Source organism: Crotalus tigris, unplaced genomic scaffold, assembly GCF_016545835.1.
Source record: "Crotalus tigris isolate CLP2741 ecotype Arizona unplaced genomic scaffold, ASM1654583v1 scf7180000017551.9496454, whole genome shotgun sequence".
Classification (NCBI taxonomy): Eukaryota; Metazoa; Chordata; class Lepidosauria; order Squamata; family Viperidae; genus Crotalus; species Crotalus tigris.
The window spans coordinates 67328-88576 of NW_024096469.1; the positions used below are offsets into that span (position 1 = coordinate 67328).

At 40.4% G+C, this 21249-nt stretch overlaps 1 protein-coding gene and 1 long non-coding RNA gene across 4 annotated transcripts in view; one reads left to right on the forward strand and one right to left on the reverse strand.

Annotated features, from left to right (window-relative positions):
• The first annotated feature begins 3931 nt into the window (after positions 1 to 3931).
• On the forward strand, positions 3932 to 15410 carry NQO2 (N-ribosyldihydronicotinamide:quinone reductase 2). Of its 3 annotated transcripts, none has more exons than XM_039342566.1 (8): positions 3932 to 3995; positions 5295 to 5538; positions 6214 to 6633; positions 7565 to 7729; positions 8264 to 8394; positions 9980 to 10093; positions 12369 to 12470; positions 15090 to 15410. In XM_039342566.1, exons 3-8 carry the CDS (start codon positions 6627 to 6629, stop codon positions 15267 to 15269), a joined length of 699 nt encoding a protein of 232 aa, XP_039198500.1. In that variant the 5' UTR covers positions 3932 to 3995; positions 5295 to 5538; positions 6214 to 6626; the 3' UTR covers positions 15270 to 15410. The 3 variants fall into 3 exon arrangements, with proteins under 3 accessions (XP_039198500.1, XP_039198508.1, XP_039198516.1); XM_039342574.1 differs by having other exon boundaries at positions 3935 to 3995; positions 5484 to 5538; XM_039342582.1 differs by lacking the exon at positions 5295 to 5538 and having other exon boundaries at positions 3935 to 3995.
• Positions 8432 to 21249, reverse strand: part of LOC120307646 — a 39104-nt gene continuing 26286 nt past the window's right edge. Inside the window, exons 6-7 of the long non-coding RNA XR_005556595.1 lie at positions 12661 to 12758; positions 8432 to 8714 (exon numbers count right to left, since the gene is read on the reverse strand). This is a non-coding gene — a long non-coding RNA (uncharacterized LOC120307646). The remainder of the gene's footprint in view (positions 8715 to 12660; positions 12759 to 21249) is intronic.

Sequence of the window (21249 nt, forward strand, 5' to 3'; positions counted from 1 at the left end):
CCCCCAAGGCACAGCCGAGCAAGACACCTGCCTGTCCACCCGGCGGCGCTCTTCCTTCTTCCAAGGGTTTCATTGTTGTGAGCATTTCTGTTGAGGATTGGCAGCGGGGGGTGGGGTGGGGGAGTGTTTGGTTTTTATTCCCCCCGTCTGCTGGATGGTTGCAGCAGGTTTTTGTCGCTTCACATGACCCTGGGACACTGTGACCGTCATAAATATGAATCAGTTGCCAACCATCTGAATGTAAATCACAAGACCCTGGAGATGCTGCAACATTCCAGCTGATCGGCGCTTCTTCTGGGCTCAGAAGTGCCAGGATTAGTGCCGAGCTCCAGCTGGAGCCTGGCGCTGATCCTGGTGCTTCCACTGAGCCCTGACAGTCCCGAAGAAGCATCGATCAGCTGGATCCTGGCGCTTCCGCTGAGCCTTGCAGCTCCAGCCATCTCTCACTCAGGCTTGTGCGGTACTACCACCGGTTCAGCTCATTTCCCTTCTCCACTACTTTTCTAGGATGGTCGAGTACCACCTGCCAGGTGCCAATGTACCACAGGTGGTACCTGTACCACTGGTTGAAAAGTCCTGCTTTAGGGTCTCTGTTTATTCCTGTTCTTTCCATCTTCACTAAGGGGTTAGGAAGAGTCATGCCAGATTAAGAAATCAGCTCCAATGGTTGAGCAGGTGTTTTCCAAAAACTCACTGCACGGAGAAGGAGATAAGAGTCCTCTTCTGCCATTTACCCTTAGTAGCTTGTCCAGGCAGTCTCTAAAAATCAGACATGATTGAACAGAAGGGAAAAAATAGTATTTTAAAGCAGGATAGGGAACGATGGCCCTTTTATGACTTGTGGACTTCAATTCCCAGAATTCCTAAGTATGTGGCCTGTTGTTCTACAAACTACCATCAAGAGGAAAAGTCATTGATAACTCAATCTGATGTATTTATTTATTTTTGATATTTATTCTCCTAAATGTCTTACAGGTAAAAAAGCATTATATAAATTAAAATAATAGAGAATTGATTAAAGTCTCAGACCTCTTCTTATTAGCATTTTCCAGCATTTCCCAGCATTTACCTGCCTCTTCACTCAGACGTCAAAATCTAAGATGAAAATGCATTTTTTTAAAGAATTGGATAGTCACAAGGAAGTAACAAGATTTTATTGGCATAGAAGTCCACAGTACGGGGATAGGGAGGACACATGATAAAACATGCATCATAATTTCATTACTGATACAAAATAGTGTTTGTTTTCAGACAATCACAAGATATCTTAATAAGATTATATGACTGTCAATATAGAAATGAAGATAACCAAATTATAGTATATCCAACCACAATCAAGTTCCAAATCATGAGTGACCATGATCTCTCAATCTAAGAAAAAGCTCAGTATTGAATCATGGAAAGGGCTTTCCTAGCCATTGCTGCCATATGCTCCAGTTCTCTTTCAACCAAATATTCAAGAGTACCCCCCTTCCCCGTTGCACACCCATTCTTTCTGGGTACTGAGTACTGCCATGGAAGGTCCCCATATGAGGGGAACCCTAAAACCCATAACCAACCAGTCTTGCTAGAGTTAAGCCAAAGTCTGTCCTTTCCCATCCAGATCCCTATTGTCTCCAGATCCTGGGGAAGGAACATGATGACAAAGTTCCCTCGGACGTTTCCATAGCTGGGGGTGAAATTGGTCGATTTTGTTCTTCTTAAAAATGATTTAAAGCTTGAGTTAGCTATGTTAAGTCTTCCAGAAAATTGTTATTAAATGTTAAAAGGCAATAAAATTTTCAAAGCTTATTTCAAAAGAAAAATACAAATGGCCATGCATTTTCGCTGTGCAGGTGCAGTCAATGGTCATTTCCATTCCTTTGTGTCAGTAGCATGGTTATTATCTGTAATTCATAAGATTTTTGCAAAAGCAGAAACAATGGGTCTATAGCAGTATGAAGTCAAGAGCTAGAAAAAATGCTGAATATTGTCATGCTTAGATTCCATTAATGAATACATTTCTAGATTCCATTAATGGGAATAGTACAGCAGCTTAGACCCCTTATGGGTAGTAGCTGTGCCAGTCTGGGTCCATCATGACTCAATCACTGCACATGGATTGACCTAAGCTACTGTGCCTGTATTTTCATACTGGACTTGGGTTTGAGTAGTGCACTTCTAGACTGAGCTTGGGAGGCCATTCCAAGTTCTACAGAAGTTTCCTACTGGTGGAAACTCTCAGTCCATTAATCAGGTGGGCTACTCTGAACTCACCAAAACTGTGGCCATCCAGGAGGGTAATCCCCATCCCAGACTGGTACAATTCAAGCGTGTAGAAGGCTCCTTAATATAAACACTTCCCACACATTATAGCTTTGTCTGCAAAGACCAAAAAGTCATTTTCTTTCAGCAACCAGATTTTTTTTTCTATCAAGAGATCTTTTGTTGAACAAAGCCAAGACTGTTCGTAGAATAACTGTTAATGACATTGTTCTTTTTGTTTAATTAGGTATGTAATTAAAGCAACTCTATCCACCTGAAAACGAGTGGGCTTGGAGAATCTCAAGGTTTGCAGATGTACAAATCATCTTGTCAATAATTTTTTTAAATTCTACAGTAGGGTCATCCTGACTAAACAACCCTCTGAGGACTAAACCAGAAATACACTTGTGGGGGATGATGGGACAGAGTAGCCAGGCAATTGCAGAAGAGCATTTCACACAAGCTCATTTTATTACAGATATCCTGATTTATTATTTTGTTTTGTAGTTTGAGTGCATTGTTCTTAAAGGCAGAAAATGATCTCTAGCCCTTTAAATAGAATCTGGAAACACAATTAATTTTAGTTCATTAATTATACTAAGCTGTAATTCCATTTCATCATGGTTTGCCTAACAGATTCCTAGATGATATTCCTGCCATTATCAGGTAGGAAAATTCTGAATGTGACATCAACCTCAATTTTTTTAAAATTAAATGTGGCTAAAAGAATTAGGGTAATTATAATTTCAAAACAATCCGAAATCTAGCTGGAAAAGAAATAGTTGTGAATCTTATGAGATTGAAGAAACCAGGCTGATGTCCTTGGAGTATCGAATTAGGACCCATGAGAGCTAAGTTGGCATCCAGGGTCACTTATAAACTGGGTTCCCTCATAGTATTACTCAACAAATTTGTTTTGAGATTTAGCATCTAGAAGCCAGCCCTTCAGAACAGATCTATTCAACAATAGAAAATTATGACTGCTAATACTACTACTATTATAAGGTTATAGTAATAAAAACTTGTAAGTCTGAAAGTTCCCACCCCTCCCATCTTTGTGGAAACTAGAAAGGGACTGTCTGAGCTGCTTTTTTCAAATTATATTTCCACCCCTGACCCAGATTTCTTTTTATCTGACTCTTGGCTGAAACTCTAGCTCGTTCCTCCAATTCCTTTTGCCTACTATACTTGGTCAATACACCACTGTTAAACAAAGCACAGCTTAGCTGAATTTGGGACACAGGGACTCTTTAACTTATATCATAGTAAGGTCGGCAACCTGCGGCTCTTTGAGCCTTCCTCTGTGGCTACCAGCCTCCTCTGCCATTTGCAGAGAGAGACAGAGAGAGGCACTTGCGCTTCCCTGCCTCTCTCTCTCTCTCTCTCTCTCTCTCTCTCTCTCTCTCTCTCTATATATATATATATATATATATATATATATATATATATATATACTCTCTTTTTTTTTACACACACAGACACATACATATGTATATATATATATATATGTATGTGTGTGTGTGTAAAAAAAAAAAAGTGGACTCACGGTGTTCTCCAAGAGCTGAAAAGCTTACTGGGCGGAGCTCCTCCCTTTGCTGCATCTCTGCAGGAAGCAGGAAGGGCAGGAGAGAGCTAGCTAGCCCAGCTATGCTGACTCAGGAATTCTGGGAGTTGAAGTCCATGAGTCATAAAAGAGCTGAGGTTGCCTACTCCTGAGCTTGTTGGAGAACAACTTGAAGCCAGCTTGCCAGGTGAGCAGCAGATAGGAGGGGGGGGAGAGAAAGAGAGAGAGGGAGGGAGAGAGAGAGGGAGAGAGAGAGAGAGAGAGAGAGAGAGAGTGGGGGAAGAGAACTGGCAGACCAAGGGCAGAGAGAGAAAGAGAGGGAGAGAGAGAGAGACCCTTTTGACATCTAAAATGAGGATAACACTGCATATATCCTTTTTTACCTTTGTGTGTATATGCACACACATAAACACACACACACACACACACACACACACACACACACCTATAATAAAGGTAAAAAAAGGATATATGCAGTGTTATCTTCATTTTAGATGTCAAAAGGGTTTTGCGGCTCCCGGTGTTTTGTTTTCGGTGGGAAACGGGTCCAAGTGGCTCTTTGAGTGTTTTGTGTTGCCTACCCCTGAGCTAGGCATATTGCTCTGAGGTACATAGTGAAATAACAGGATATAAATATGTAGCTTCAAGCTATGTCTCTTGACTCCTTATTTATGAGGGATGTTTTTTCAGTCCTACTGTAATCGGAGAAGTGCCAGATTCAAGGTGTCAGGAAGGCATGAACTCACAGAATGCCAATCGCTATTCTCGGCCTCTCATATGTCCAGAATTTCAGGAGTTGTGTGTGTGCCATCATTGGAGATTTTGAAAAGAAGGCTGGCCAGCCCTTGATAGGGATGGCCTGAAAATTCCTGCTCTGCACTGGGCATTTGACTAGAATCTCCCCAAGGCCTTTCTCATCCCAATTCCATGATTGTAAGGCTTGTATTGCTCATGCAATAGTTCTAAACATTGGAAACATTAATTAATAATCAAGCTCTGAATACCTAATTATTTGGAAAACAAGAAGGCAGACTCCACTTCCTCATATGACAAGAGGCTCTGAATAATTGTTCTATGTATATTTATCTAATCATAAGATCCAGTGAAAATTAGCGGTTATCAATAACACATTAATTCAGTTAATTGCTTTGTGGTTTATTGAATTAAAGTAGTACCATACATACTGAATCATAAATTAACAGCACTAGGCTGGTTTGCACAGTACACTGAACCACGAATTATCCAAATATATTTTAGCTTAGCATGTTGTATGAACTCAGCCACCCTAGTTTGCTGGGACTTCGCTATGTTGTGTACATCAGCTGGATTCCCACCACACACCAATCCACGCATGGGCACACTGCCTTTTCGTTCAGTTTGTCATGTGAACCCAATCGATAACGGCTGAACAAGGTTTTTATCTACGGCACTTGCTATTCAACAGAAATCTCATTTTAATTGAAATATCCCTTTTCCCTCTCTCCAGTACTGTCTCAGACTGGAAAATTGCAATTCAGATACGCATGAAAACGCAATCAAATTCACAACAGCGAAGACAATCAATCACATCCTCCAAATCGCATAATTGTGAGACATAACTAAGAAAGGGGCAGACCCACCACCCCGTTTTTTAAATTGCTAGTCGCACTAACTCTATCGATCCTGTTTTGCTTAGCTGGCTTAGGTGATCTGAGCCTATCCTGTCCGCCAGGTTACTGTGCTGTTTTCAGGTACGATCTTCTCCTTTCCAACTTTTTATTAAGAATTTTGATTATATTCTATTGTTAAGTTTTTATTAATATTCCAATACGAGTTTCAAGTAAGGAAACCGGCTTGCAAAAAAAGAAGAAAGAAAATCCATGTAAAGTTTACAGTTTGAGAAATCTGGAAATAATATAAAAGGAGAACCCTAAACTGTCCTTTTTACTAAAACTGACTGTAGTTCATCCAGATATCTTGGACCGCCCCGTAGCCCAATCGTACATGCTGTCTTATTCAGAAATAAGTAATTCTATATTCATTGGAAAGACTTGTAACAGTCCACGCTTTAAACATGCATTAATTATTATTTGCTAATACTTATTTTGATCCGTGAATTAGCTGGGCTAATAAGTCAACGCAGGTTATTTCGAACGACCGGAGGTAGAAAGCCAGCTGCCTGGAAGTAAAGTCACGGACAGAGCTTACTTCTGAGGAAGCGGTGCAATACAGTATAAAATGGTATAAAATCCTCCATGACGGTACTTGTGTTAACACTGGAAAGCCAGTGTTAAGGTAAGGTGTGGTAAGGCAAAACTGCATAATCATAAAATGGGTGAAATGTTTTACACTTTGAAAGGGTTTTTTTAAAAATATTTATTTTCCGATAGGCTGATTAGTTTCCTCTTCTTGATCTTGCATTCTAGGCTGTGGCAGATTGGTCCACATCTCATCCCTAGCGCGTGCAAATAGCAGCAAACTCTCATTCCCCTTTTTCCAGATGGTGGATCCTCGGGTATTCCAGAGATCTCAGGAAACTGAATCTACTTTGCTTTGCTTTGGGACTTGGATAGGAATGAGAGAGAGGGAATTAAAAGTCGCTTCCTTTTCTACTGCCAAGAGCTATTAAGCTAGGATATTTTTGCTGATGCTCTTGTGCTTAAGTTTGTATGTCTATTTTTTTTTTTGTGTGGTTCTCATTATTCATTCAAGTAATATTTGTTTTTGAAAACCAAGGAAAGGAATTTAGTATTTATCTTTCTTTTTGTAAACCGTCTTGACAAGAATCTTTCAAAACCACATTTTCTCAACTGCGACAAACTTGCAAGGTGTTGAAAAAATGGCCGGTAAGTTGTACTTTTATCATCTTTCTATCAAAGGAGAATTAAGATGTCCCCCTAGATCCCCTCATTTTCCACAGTGACACGCAACTGGACTGGCAGACAGAGATACTTGGAGAGTACTATGAATGTTCTCTCCAAATGGTCATTGTGTGGGGGGGGGGAGGGGTGATATTTACAAATTTCAGCTATCTATTTTTATTTCCTAAAATGCCATGGGGTCTAGGAGGAGTCCAAAAGCCTTTGGGAAAATAAAGGTGCAGTGAGCCATCTTTCCATTTTGTTTTTTAAAGAAATGATAAGAGGAAATGTTAGCTGGGTCAGGGAACAACAGAGATGGTGGTATCAATGGGTAACAAACAGATTACATTGTTTTATATTTTAAAATATTATATTTAAAGAATCCTGACTAGAAACTATATGAAATGGCCCTGGGCCAATCACCGCTAACTCAATCTAACACCAAAAGGTTGCTGTAGGATAAAATCAGGATAGGAAGAGCTACCTTCAGCCAGCTTGGTGTAATGGTTGAGGCATCGGCATATAAATTGGGAGATTGTGAGTTCTAGGGAGGTGTTAGACACAAAACGCCTAAATAGCCTTGGTCCACTCACTCAATTCCAGCCCTAGGGAGCAGGTAATGGCAAACACTTCCTAAATCTTGCTAAGAAAATGACAGGACATTGTACAGATAGTTACCAGGAGTTAAGATCAATACAAAAGCATTAAAAAAAAAATCTTCCTTGGTCTGACTGATAAAAAGATAAAATAAAAAAATAAGAATGATTTAAAAAAAAAAAAGCAGTTACAGGCTTCTACATGTTCAAACCAGAATGCTGTTGCTGACTGCAGAAAATCTTCTCACCTTGATTTTTATCTGCCTTTGGAATTCCTATTTTAAGTAAATATTGCTTTTCTTCATCTTTTTAAACATTAGGGAAAGACGTATTGATTGTCTATGCACACCAAGAGCCCAAATCTCTAAATGGTTCGTTTAAAACCTTGACAGTGGAAGAACTGAAGAAGCAAGGCTGTACAGTCACTGTTTCAGACTTGTATGAAATGCAATTTGAGCCAAGAACAACTAAGAAAGATATAGTTGGTAGGTGCCATTGATGAGGTAGAAGTACATTTGTGGTTTGTATTTCCAAGAAACTGTCCCAAGAATACATTTTACTGAGATACAAGAATTGTATATGGAAAAAATGTGTTTGTTAGCCAAATCAATTTTACAGTATGTAAAATTAATAAGGTAATGACTTGAGTGAAGGATGGATGGGTCATGAACAAAGATTTCAGGAGTTTTCCAACAGCATCCTTTGACTCCAATTGTTTAACAATAACAGCAGCAAAGCACTTTCCCATTCCTTCAAAATAATACTGCTGAAAAGAAGAAAATGAGGGGTAAACAGAATTCTTTTTGCTCAGGCTGTGAGTTCTAATATCCAAACTAATCTGGGGGCTGTTAGACTTCTAGAAAAATACTGATTTTCCTGCGTCCTCCGTTTCTTTAACATTTTACATGATATTTTGCGATCTGAGTTAATCTAAGTGAAAGATGACAGAGATCCTATGTTTAAAAAAGATGGGATGGTAACTTCAAATGCAACTAGATTGTGTCATGTTGTGCCCATAGGTGAATTATACAATCCTGATCATTTTAATTATGGAACTGAGGCCTGGAAAGCTTATGAAAATGGATGTCTGACTGAAGATTTGATTGAGGAGCAAAAGAAAGTGAACAAAGCCGACTTGGTGATTTTCCAGGTCATTATTTTTTCCAAAAGCTTGTTTGTGTGAGACTTCCGTTGCTGGATCAAATTGGTTTAAGAGCTTGGATCATGTTGATATAACTTTGGAATTTAGAGTAGTTTTAGGTTTGTGCTTGCTTTGGTTTGATCATATCATTTAAGAACTTTTCAAATATTATCCCTTACATTTTGGTCCAATAGGTGCTGGTGAGTGTAGAATGTTCTTCAACATTCTGAACTAGCTGTCCTCCAGATGTGTCGAAGTCCATCTTCCATTTCTGCCATTCAATCTGGGGTCAAGTTGGTTGGGATAAGCGAATGTCTACATGCATACATCTAGGGAATAGGTTAGGAGTGACAGTTCAATAGATTAATCTATTTTGATTAACTTTCCCAATTCTGTGCTTTGTATATAAATCTGGTTTTGTTTCAGAATAAAGGCAGATATTTTTAAATTTTAATTATTATTGAGCAAGTAAGAAAAAATGATTGTTTCAGATAATGTAAATCAGGGATGGGGAACTATGGCCTTTGTATGACTTGCGTACCAACTCCCAGAATTCCTGAGCCAGCCATGCTGGCTCAGGAATTCTGGGAATTGAAGTCCACAAGTCATAAATGTGCCATAGTTCCCCCATTTCTGATGTAGATAAAAACATTTGCTGAAGGGATATATCTGACCCTTAGTGTGTGTTGCCAATCACTATACCAGTGGTGGCGAACCTTTTAGAGACCGAGTGCCAAACTGCAACCCAAAACCCACTTATGTATCTCCAGGTGCCAGGTGGGCGTGGCCCACTGGGTGGGCGTGGCTGTGGTGGTCATGGCAGGCTGGGTGGGTATGGCCAAGGTAGGCGTGGTCACCTTGATGTTGCCTGTGGGGGCCAGGCAGTGTTGAGGGAGATCCAGGTGGATCTGGCAGGTGGGGCAGGAGGCTCATCCTGCAGAGTGAGACGAAGCAGGGCGGGGGTGCCATTGTCGCAGGGCAAGGCAAGGCAGGGGCCAGGGCGGCTGCTGCCTGACACCATCAGCCCCCCACACACAGGCCAGCCAGCGCATGGGGGCTGACAGTGTCCGTCAGCAGCCACAGCCTGCCAGCCCCTCGACCGGAACATTCTGGGGCTCCCCGGCCCGCCACCAGCAGTTTAGAGAAGCCGCCTCTGATGGCCGGCCAACAGCTGAGAAGACGATGCAGTGGGTCGTGCCCAGGAAAAGGAAAGCATGCAAGCCCAGGAGGGATGGGAGGGGGGGAGGGAAACCAGCCACGCTGGGATGCAGCTGGCCATTTGGGACCTCGGTGAGTTAGTGGCAGCTGGTTGAAGAGGGACGGTTGCCATCTCGGGCATGGCGCACGTGCCCACAGAGAGGGCTCTGAGTGCCATCTCTGGCACACGTGCCATAGGTTCACCACCACTGCACTATACTGATCTGGAAGGATCTATGTTAAGAGGCACAATGTTGTAATAATAATGCCAGACTTTGTTAATTTATACGTATTTGCAATACGTCCTGCTCGATTGTTGCCTTTCTAAAGAGGTTGATGTTTATGGGTATTTTAAAGCCAAGTATATTATTCCTTTCTCTCTTGTAATCCTATCTAGTTTCCTTTATATTGGTTCAGCATGCCAGCCATCCTGAAGGGCTGGATGGACAGAGTCTTAGTCCAAGGATTTGCTCATGATTTCCCAAAGTGTTATGATTCTGGTTTACTCAAGGTAGGTGGCCTATAAGTGTACACTAAACTAAGATTTTACTGACATTAATATCTTGCCTTTGTATCTCTACTGAAGATAATTAACAAAGTATAAGTAAGGAACCAACTAAAATAGAAGATATAATAATAGAAACCCTTTGACTATGGAATGTATTTCACAAACAGAATGGTCACAAATATCAATCTGACTGCAAACCAAGCAAGGTCAGTCATTTCTAGGTAAAGCATCTAGGTCAGTGGTTCTCAACCTTTTTAATGCCGTGACCCCAACCAGTCGTAAGTCGAGGACTTTCCCTGCCCGGGAGTGCTGCGCATGCATGGTGCCGCCCCCTGTACCGGCCGAGGTGTAGCTGGCAAGTGGCAGAGACGGAGCAGGCCGATCACCGGCTGGGCCACCAGCTGGCCCAGCCCAAGGGAGGTAAGGCACCCACCGGGCCCCACATGCACCAGCAACCCTCCCTGCGCCCGCCGGCCTCCCACCCCTGGCTCTCTTTTACTTACATTTTTAGTAGTTGCTCAGCAGGGAGGGGTGGAAACTTCCAGACAGCTCGTCTTCGCTGCAGACAACTTGCAGCACCGTTTACAGAATGGGACTTTTGGTGGGCTCAGCAGGCAGAGACAGCCTGGACCATTCCTGTTGGCTTTTGAAAGCCAATAGAATTAGACTCTATTCAAGAGTGTCTATTCTATTGGCTTTCAAAAGCCAATAGAATAAAAGGGAGTAACACAGCTAAGGAAAAGGGGGGGGGAAATGGCGGACTGCGTTGTTTGACGACCCCCGTGAAATGGTTGTTCGACCCCAAATGGGGTCGCGACCCACAGGTTGAGAACCGCGATCTAGGTGGTGTTTTTCAAACTTGGCAACTTTAAGATGTGTGGACTTCAACTCCCAGAATTAATTTTTCATGTAATCTACCTCTGAAGGTAGATTACATGAATATTTAATAGCAAAGGAATTTCATCAGTGTTACATAAAACATTTATACTAAATATGACAAGTTTTCTCTTGAAAGTCTTATAAACATTCTGGAAATTTGATTTAAGGTTGATAAATTTCATTAATAACTCTCTGTGGTACCAAATTCCTTTTAAATCTACTTTAGCAAATCCTCAAGAATTGATCATGGTGATTATTCATACGTGGCACAACACTCTGCTAAAACTGCATGATATGAAGCGTAAACCTCCTACCTACAGCATCTTAGTAGTCGATATAGCCAGCTAGTTGTAGCCAGTTCTTTACAAATGTGCTGTTTTCATTGGCAATGCTCAGTTTTTTAGAAATTGGCAGCTTTGAAAGGAATTTTGAAAGCCAATAGATTTATAATAAATCTTTTCGTTATTTTTGGCTGATATTTCCTAATCAGTGCAATGTCAAAAATTTGCTTTGAACTACCATCTATGCCACTAGAAACACTGAATCTATGGCAAATTAAAGATCTCAAAAATTTAACTGCATGAAAAATTGGCTTCAAAATAAAGAACTTGGAAAAAACCCTATAATAAAGAAATGTATTTCAGATGCACTCAATGTATAATTAACATATTAACCTGAATTCAGCTATGGAAACTTGTACCCTGTTAGTGAAGTTTGGCCCAATTGGCAGTCAATTGGCTGGCCTTATTGACGGTTGTTTATGGAGTTTTGCTAAAGTACTAACTGTATAGCTCTATCAATTTAGGATTTTAAACTGGCCTTTAAAACCTTATTTCATATTTTTAAAACATAATGCAGCTTTCTGAAATGCTTTCTAATTTATTCTAAAGGAGTGGTTCTCAACCTGTGGGTCGGGACCCCATTTGGGGTCGAACGACCATTTCACGGGGGTCGCCAAACAACGCAGTCCGCCATTTTTTCCCCTTTTCCTTAGCTGTGCTACTCCCTTTTATTCTATTGGCTTTTGAAAGCCAATAGAATAGATTCTCTTGAATAGAGTCTAATTCTATTGGCTTTCAAAAGCCAATAGGAATTGTCCAGGCTGTCTCTGCCCTGTTGAGCCCGCCAAAAGTCCCAGTCTGCAAACGGTGCTGCACCAGTTGAGTAGTCCTCGACTTACGACCGGTTAAGTAGTCCTCGACGTACGACAGGTTGGGAGGTCGTGGCATTAAAAAAGGTTGAGAACCACTGTTCTAAAGGATACTGTTCTAATGTTTTTTGAATCACATTGCAATGTAACTTTGTTGTGGTTTAAGCTGTATCCTGTATGTTGCACTGTGGGGGCTTTGGTTTGAGTATTAATTTAGAATATATACATAAAGCATGTGTTCTATTCCAGAATAAATTAGCTTTACTTTCATTTACCACTGGAGGAGACGAAGAAATGTATTCAAGGAGAGGACCCAGTGATAATATCCGTTACCTTCTCTGGCCCATGCAGGTAAGTGGAGACTAAATGCAAATGCTGGCTCAGACCTGGCTTCTGGAGAATTAGGTAGGCGCTGAATTCCTCTTTCAGTTTTTCAGGAGATCTTGGTCAGCCAATTATAGCAAGCACACTGTGCAGCTAACTGATACAAACATTCAGCTACGCTTACCACTGGACAGACTTTCTGTTCTCCCCAACCTACCGGTGTCTTCTCTAATTCTTGCTTTGTGGTCTTCCTCAAGGTGATGTTTTTTGGGGTCTGTTGGGACTGCAGCTTCTAGATTTTCCAGCCAGCAATCTCTGAATAAGAATCCAAGAAATATGGAGTCATCCTTCATGAATGAGTAGTTACAGTACAAGCAAAAGCAGCAGTCCCACTTTCCCTCTTTATCAGGGGTCCCCAACCTATGGTCCACGGCCCGGTACTGTGGACCATGGCTTGTTGGCCACTGGGCCATGGGAATAACTGACGAGTCCCCCTCCCACTCGTGGTAGTACTGTCACATGGGCACTAGTGGCCCCATTTGCACATGCACGGGTGCACTAGCACCGCCACCAGCATCACACCGGCGCTAGTGGCCTGTTTACACATATGCGCAGATGCCAGCGGCCTGTTTGCACAGATGCTCATGGCCCATTTGTGCATGTGTGCATGCTAGCGCTGCAGTGTGTGTGCACATTTCCCTGCTCCTCCCTTTCCTTCCAGGCCGCCAAGTTGGAAAGGCTGGGGAGCTCTGCTCTATATGACTAGGGCTTCAAAACATAATGGGAGGAATCTCTTGGCACTGGCTTTTCTTTATTTTGCCCACATCATGAAGAATAATATGATCAATAAACAGCCAATGTCCTTTTATGTTTCTAAATATGTTGCTTTTGCCAATGATCTTCCCAAAGCAGAACTGAGAACATAAAAAACATTTTCATGTTAGCATTAATGTTTTAGAGACATATGTCCTATGCATATACCTAAGGGAACTGAACTAGGAAGCCTTTCAGAACAAATCCTTTTCCTTTTTCTTTCCTCAAACTTCCCTTCCTGCTTGCATGGAATATGAAGCCTGGCCAGTGTATAGCCCAGTGGTGGCGAACCTATGGCACGCATGCCAGAGGCGGCACTCAGAGCCCTCTCTGTGGGCACATGTGCTATTGCCCCAGCCCCGCCTCCCCCTGGCCCCCTTCTCACCAGCAGCCCCCCTGGAGGAGAGTCACCCCTGAGCGCAGTCTGCGCGGAGCAGCACAACCAAGAACATGGCAGCTGGGCAGCGGGGACAAGACTCCACCCTTGCACCCAATCGCACGCAGATGATGCTGTGAGACGCAGGTGGAGGGCATGGCTGCCAAGGCGATGCTGGGCCGCCTGGGCGATCTGCTGTGGTGGGCCGTGGAGGCGGTGGGTGGCCTTGCGGGGGGCAGGGCGGAATGGGTGAGGCATGGAGCGGGACGGGCGGGGTGGCAGGGCAGTCTCTAAAAGGTTCACCATCACTGGTATAGCCATTGATTTAGGGAGATAGGAGTTGGCTAAATAAAGTTCAGCTTCTTGGCCATTTAACAGGGATGGGCAAAACATTCCAAGTTCATGGACACCTCCCAACTCTGCTCCAATAATTCTAGAAGTGTTTCAAGCTCAAAAAGGTGTCCAGATTAGTGCTCAGAACACTTCTGCAATGGCAGGAATAGAACTGGAACACTCACTGAGAACTGAACAGGAATTTTATAGTTGAATTGGGTTATTTTGAACTCAGAAGGTTTTCAATTCAGTTCAATCTGCATTAGTTGCTGGATTACATCTGCTTTTAGTCTTAGCTGGCATAGCCAGTTGCAGGACTAATGGATATTATAGAACAGTGTTTCCCAAACTTGACAATTTTAAGGCATGTGGAATTCTGGGAGTTGAAGTCCTCATGCCTTAAAATTGTCAAGTTTGGGAAACACTGTTATAGAAGAATGACAATGGTCCTCCTTCTCTTCCATAAGCTAACGTATTGATGAAAGTTTAAAATTTGATTGTGTATTTGTTTTTAATTACAAGTTTAGGGAGTTCTAAATCACTCATATTTAGTTGATTGGAATGGTTTATAAGCTATCTAAGTGTGTAAGTAAGCAAGCAGGAAGATAAATGGGTGGATAGATGATTCAGTCAGGCCTGATAAAGTTGCAAACTCTTAATTCTCCTAAGCCTGCATTCTTCATGTGGTTGAGAAGCGCCATGAACCTGCTGTATCTATGTTGTCCATAAGAGCTGTATAAAAATTCACTGGAATAGCCATAATAGGTAATTGTTTGGACAAATATACCAGGGAATAGGGTTCACTTGGCCTATTGACCAATATGTGTGAAGTGGAATTCCAAATACTTATAATTATCTTTAAAGCCTTCACTTATCTGGGACTGGAATTCTTAAGTTGGTAAATTTGCTGCCATACAAACCTACAAATGCACTGGAACTCTGTGCTTATTTACTTATGTATGTATTTATTTATTCGGGCTCCCTCTTGCAACTTTGCCGGGAAACTACTGTAAATTCAACTTTACAATATTACTGTTTGTTTTTTTTAAAACTGCATCAGCCATGGTCTAATCACAAGCCAAACATTATGATTTTTACTGTGTCTCTTTCTTGTTTAATTCCAGCATGGAATCTTACACTTCTGTGGCTTCAGTATCCTTTCCCCTCAGATCTGCTTTGCCCCTGAGTATGTGACAGAAGAGAAAAGACAACAGATGTTGACTTCATGGCTCAAACGGCTGCAGACCATTTGGGAGGAGAAACCTATTAATTGTGTGCCGGAATGGTACTTTGGGGACATTTGAAAATGGAGGAGGGAGATGAATACGAAAAGATGAAAGTATTTTCTGAAACTCTGACCCACAGATATTTGTTTCTGTAATTTCCCTATCCATCTTGGGCTGTACAGAGCCACTTAATTAAATTAAATTGAATTGGAGACTGAATATCTTGTCTTATTTTCCACCCATTTCCTTGGCATCAAGACTAATGTAGAAAATCAAGAGCCTTTATAGACAATTTGCATGATCAGGAAAAATGAATGTCTGATTTATGGTTTTGATGATTGGACAGGACAGATTGTAGAAAGAAGAACCTTACGTTGTAACCATAGAATAAGAGAGAAATGTATAATTTACTTAAAACTGCTGTAAATAAGATTGGAAGCTAATTATATCTTCTTTCTATTTTATTTTTTTCTTTTTGTTTTTTTCTCCTTTCTTGCACTTTTAGCTTTCTCTTTTTTCTCTTTTTTTTTTCTTACTTTACATTCCTTTTCATTGTTTTTAATCTACCCTTTAAAAAAACATATCAAAGAAAAAGAATAATGCAGAAACTTTGTGATAGTGAAAGTTCACAGTGCATTTTTAGATTATTAATGGGACACACCAATAAATATTTCTATTGAATCATTCTATTCATCCCCACAGCATATCATACCCCTTCCCAATCTTAGAATTTCCTGATATGTTGCATTAGAACAGTGGTTCTCAACCTTTTTAATGTCGCGAGGACTACTCAACCGGTCATAAGTCGAGGACTACTCAATTGGTGCAGCACCGTTTGCAGACTTTTGGCAGGCTCAGCAGGGCAGACAAAGCCTGGACAATTCCTATTGGCTTTTGAAAGCCAATAGAATTAGACTCTATTCAAGAGACTCTATTCTATTGGCTTTCAAAAGCCAATAGAATAAAAGGGAGTAGCACAGCTAAGGAAAAGGGGGGAAAAATGGCGGACTGCGTTGTTTGGCGACCCCGTGAAATGGTCGTTCAACCCCAAATGGGGTCCCGACCCACAGAACCACTGCATTAGAACTTTAATTAACCACAATTGGATTAATTATGTTGGATGGCGTAATGGGATTAATAAATCAATGCAGAATAGAGAAAGACTAAGGTAAGTGGCTTTCACTGAATCCTAGCCTGAATCCTGGTCACTTGCCTAGCAGAAGGTGAACTGGATAAGATTTCCAGCAATTTGAAGTATAAAATATAGAATTTTGAAAGTACTTAGGTCTCCATCCCAAAAGGTGGACATCCAGCCCCAGTTTAAAAATCTCCACTCAAAAGGGAGCCCACTAGGATTCTGTCTTTTTTAAGTTTGGGAAATACGAATTTTGAAGATAATTTTATAGAATGGGTAAAATCAATTTATACTTCACAGAAAGCACAAATAATTGTTAATGGGTATCTAGTAAAACCATGTGAGATACAAAAAGGAACAAGACAAGGCTGCCCATTGTTAACACTCCCATTTATTTTGGTTCTTGATACACTGAATAGAGACATAAGCCAGGATGAGATATTTTGGGAGGAAAGATTTTTAAAAAGACTTATAAATCAAGAGCTTTTGCAGATGACTTGTTATTGGGTCTAGAACCCTGGTTCTCAACTTTTTTAATGCTGTGACCCCCAACCGGTCGTAAGTTGAGGACTAAACCGGTCATAGGTCGAGGACTAAACCGGTCGTAAGTCGAGAACTACCCAACCGGTCGTAAGTCGAGGACTTTCCCTGCCCGGGAGCGCCATGCATGCGTGGTGCCGCCCCCTGCACTGGCCGAGGCGTAGCTGGCAAGCGGCAGAGATGGAGCAGGCTGACCACTGGCTGGGCCACCAGCTGGCCCACCCCAAGGGAGGTAAGGCACCTGCCGGAAAAGGGAAAAAATGGCGGACAGCCTTGCTTGGTGACCCCCGTGAAATGGTCGATCGACCCCAAATGGGGTCGCGACCCATAGGTTGAGAACCGCTGGTCTAGAAGATCCTTTAAAGGGATTTCAAACAATAGGCAAAAGAATTAGGATTCATTAGCAGGTTTTTACAATAATAATCATAGATGTTAACAAAAAATATGAAAATACAAGATCAAACAAAATTGATAAAATAGGCTTTAAGATTGAGAAAAAGGCAGAATAGTTGAATATCACTATGACAAATATGAATTGTATATTATTCCAAAATAGTTATCTTAAGACATGGAATGAAATTTTAAAAAAATACGTTAAGAGAAAATAAAATTTTCATTACTGAGAGGAATTTCTGTGATTAAGTTGAATGTTTTACCTAAAATGTTATTTTTGTTTCAAACAATACCTATTTTGACAACTGATGCACCATTCAACAATAGCAAAAGGCAAATCTAAATTTGTAGGGCAATTCTAAATTTGTATGGCAGGAAAAATCCATGAATTAAATATAAGGTGTTACAACTTGATTTGAGAATGGCTTTGGATGCAAATAAAAGCCTTTATTAGAGATTACCGTATTTTATAAAACATAAATAACTCAAGAAGAGGAGGCAAAGGAAAACCCAAATATTTTGGATGAGATCAAAAGAAAAGATTAAAGAAACTTCCAGAGAAGGTAAATATCTCTTTAACAAATTAAGCTTTTACAGCAACAGCTATCTATATTATTAAGTGAAATGGATATAAAAATAAACCATGTAAAGCAAAAAAAAAAAAAAAACCAACCTTTGACTTTGCGAAAAAGAAAGAGAAATGGTTGCCATATAAACTAGAAAAGAAAAATAGAATGATGCTGAAACTTCAAAACAGAGATACTGTATTAATGGATAATGTGGGTATGCAAAAAAATATTTCATCAGTATTCCAATTTTTATAAAGGATGTGTTATTTCTTTGCAAAAAATTCTACAAAGCATTACAGAGGAAGAAAGTTTATGAACGAACTTATGACAATAAGGGAAATTTTGGAAGTTACGAAAATTATGAATAAAGGAAGTTTGGGGAATTATAAAAATGCTGCAGGAAAGGTGCCTGGGTCAGATACGTTATCATTATAATTACAAATGTTTTGAGGATAAACTTTCAAAAATCTTTATGAAACACAACGAATTGAATTCTGTCTTACGACTCTTGTTCACAATGATTCCAGCTGAAAGACTGAAAATAATTTTGCAAGAATTCATTTATGAGTATCCTTGTGGGTTTTTACATAAAAGACAGTTAAAGTACGATGTTACAAAAGAAAAATGTGCTGAGCGTTTTGGAAAATTTGGAACAACGTAATAAAAAACGAGCTGCATTGAGTTTTTGAGATGCAGAGAAAGCGTTTGAAATTTAGAACAGGATCTCTTGTTTCTTCTTCAGGATTTCAAGCCGTGATACAGTGCCGAACTTTCACCTGAATGTATTGAAACCATTCTGAAGTCCAGGGAAAGGAGTGACTTCTGTTAACTTTTTGTCCTCTAGTCATTTGGGACTCCAACATGACATGATTGCTGTCCCCTGAAAGGCCTGACATTTTCAGACCGTGCATGAATTGTTCTCCATTGATTAGGATTTGGTGAATTTCTTTCTTTGCATTCTGAAATTGTCACATACAGTGCTCTTTTTGTAAAAAAAAAAAAAAGATGCCGGAACTCATACACGTCATACAACCCGCCTTGCCTACCCTACAAGTTTCCATCCAAAAAAGGTGCCGGAACTCCGTTCTGGGAGTTCTATGAGAAAAAAAGCCCTGGTCATATACCTCTTGGATTACCAGTGCATAAATGAGTAAGAAGATACCAGGATATTTGTGAGTTGATTTAGAAAGGGATTGTCCCGTTGTCTAGAGAAGAGAGACTTGTATAAAACTTACAGAGTCACCTTTTCTCTCTTTTTCCTGTTAATTTGAATGGAGGTCCAGTTTTAGGGACATTAAGTTCTTTATGGACATGTGGCTTCTTTATATAAAAGACTGTCTCTATTTTTGGTTTCTTTATTTTGAACAAACAAAAAGTTTGTTCAAAAGTTTAATATTCTAATCAGGAAACTCACCTCATGATATCTAATTATCTTTTAGTGCTTTCCTCTAATAGGATTTTCAGTTCCTTCTTTGTGTTACTCATACCTGGTGCAATGTTGCATGAATACAGGTAGTCCTCGACTTACAATAGTTCATTTACCGACCGTTCATAGTTACATTACTAACAAAAATGACTTATGACCATTTTTCACATTTATGACCATGACAGAATCCCCATGTACATGTGAACAAAATTCAGACTTTGGCAACTGACTCATATTTATGACGGTTGCAGTGTCCCGGGATCATGTGATCATCTTTTGCAACTTTCTGATGAGCAAAGTCAATGGGGAAATCAATTTCACTTAACAGCCATATTACTAATTTACCAACTGCAGTGATTCACTTTACAACTGTGGCAAGAAAAGTCGTAAAATGGGGCAAATCACACAACAAATGTTTTACTTAGCAGCAGAAATTTTGGGCTTAATTGTGGTCTTAAGGTGAGGACTATCTGTACTAGAAACTCTACCATTGACTTGGTTTTCTGTTCCTTGGAGCTTCAAAGTACTCTTTCCTGCCTCTTCCTGCTTCAGTTATGAGCAGATATGATCATTGTTACTAATGTCCAGGCTTCCTCTAGCTGAGCATTTGTATTAGTTTCTCTCTTTTTTCCCTTTTCTCCTTCTGGACAATCCTGAAAAATGCTCATTGTTCAAATACCAGACTAGGATTAGAAGTGATGGGAACAGAGATTTTCGGCCTTCATCCGTCTAGTTCCATTTAGCAAATGTCAAGACAATGTGGGTCTTTGAATGAACCACATGATGTCACTCTTGCGCTTCAAATTGCCAAGCAAATCATTATTGTGTGATTCACACAGTCAGCCAGTTATTTAGAATGGATTTGACATTTTTATCCACACTGAATCCTTCCCAAAGACCTGAGAAGGGATCGATGAATTAATTCTTACTGGTTCTAGGATAGGAAAAAGCAGCTGGAAGGAATCCCCTTAAGACAAAGTACAGCTGGAAGTCATTGTTACCCCTTTGTTATCTTTATTACAGGTAGTCTTTACTTAGCGACAAGATTTGGAACCGAAAATTCTATCACTAACCAATGTGGTCACAAAGCAAGACATCATGTGACCACGCAGCTCAGTGACAACAGTTCTGACACTCCCAATTACCATCATTAAGAAAGTCCCACAATGTCATTAAATGTGACATTGTATTGTTCCCATCCTGCAAGCTTCCTTATTGACTTTGCTTATCCAAAGCCAACAATGAAAGTCACAAATGGTGATAATGTGACTGCAGGATTCTGTGACAATCATAAAGTATGATCTTGTCAACAAGCATTCAAATCAAATTCACCTGAGCATGGTGACACTATGATGGCCACAACTATGAGGTCCTATCATAAATATGACTCATTCGGTGTCATCGTAACTTCAAATGTTTGCTAAATGAGTGATCATTAAATGAGAATTATATTTAAATACCTAACCCATATAAGTAAATAATCACCACAGTTTGCATAAAAAATATTTGTCAATCCCTTCTTAAATTTCATTATTTTTCTTCAATCCAAGGGTGTAAAAGGTGCAGTCCCTGGACACAACATGGCCAGCAAGGCCAGGATGCATTTCATCCTCTTTTAACCAAAATACCAACCCAATAATCCCAGCCCTTTGTTTCCCCACTCATCCCTCCCCTGTATTAGCAGGGCAAGTGGATCCAGCTCTTCTATAAGCGGAAACTTAATGTGTCTCTCTCCTAAGTGGGAATAGGAAAGAAATGGAGAGCTTTGGTTTTGTTCTGTTCAGAATGAAAACTAGTAATACATTGTCAGAAAACTGAAGTCCTGATATTTGTGTAAAAGTAGCATGACATTTGTAACTGGCAAATTAATGGGAATATATTGAGAGGTGTATACTTATAAATGTCATGATTTGCTACTCCAGGGCTTAATTATCTATGGAGATTCTCAGTCATCCAGGTCTTTCGAAAACAGCAAAGTCCACATTTTGGACAGAG

Coding starts and splice junctions, on each gene's coding strand:
- NQO2 (XM_039342566.1), top strand. Junction 8,395..9,979: donor CCGACTTGGTGATTTTCCAG/GTCATTATTTTT, acceptor AATCCTATCTAG/TTTCCTTTATATTGGTTCAG. Junction 10,094..12,368: donor ATGATTCTGGTTTACTCAAG/GTAGGTGGCCTA, acceptor GTTCTATTCCAG/AATAAATTAGCTTTACTTTC.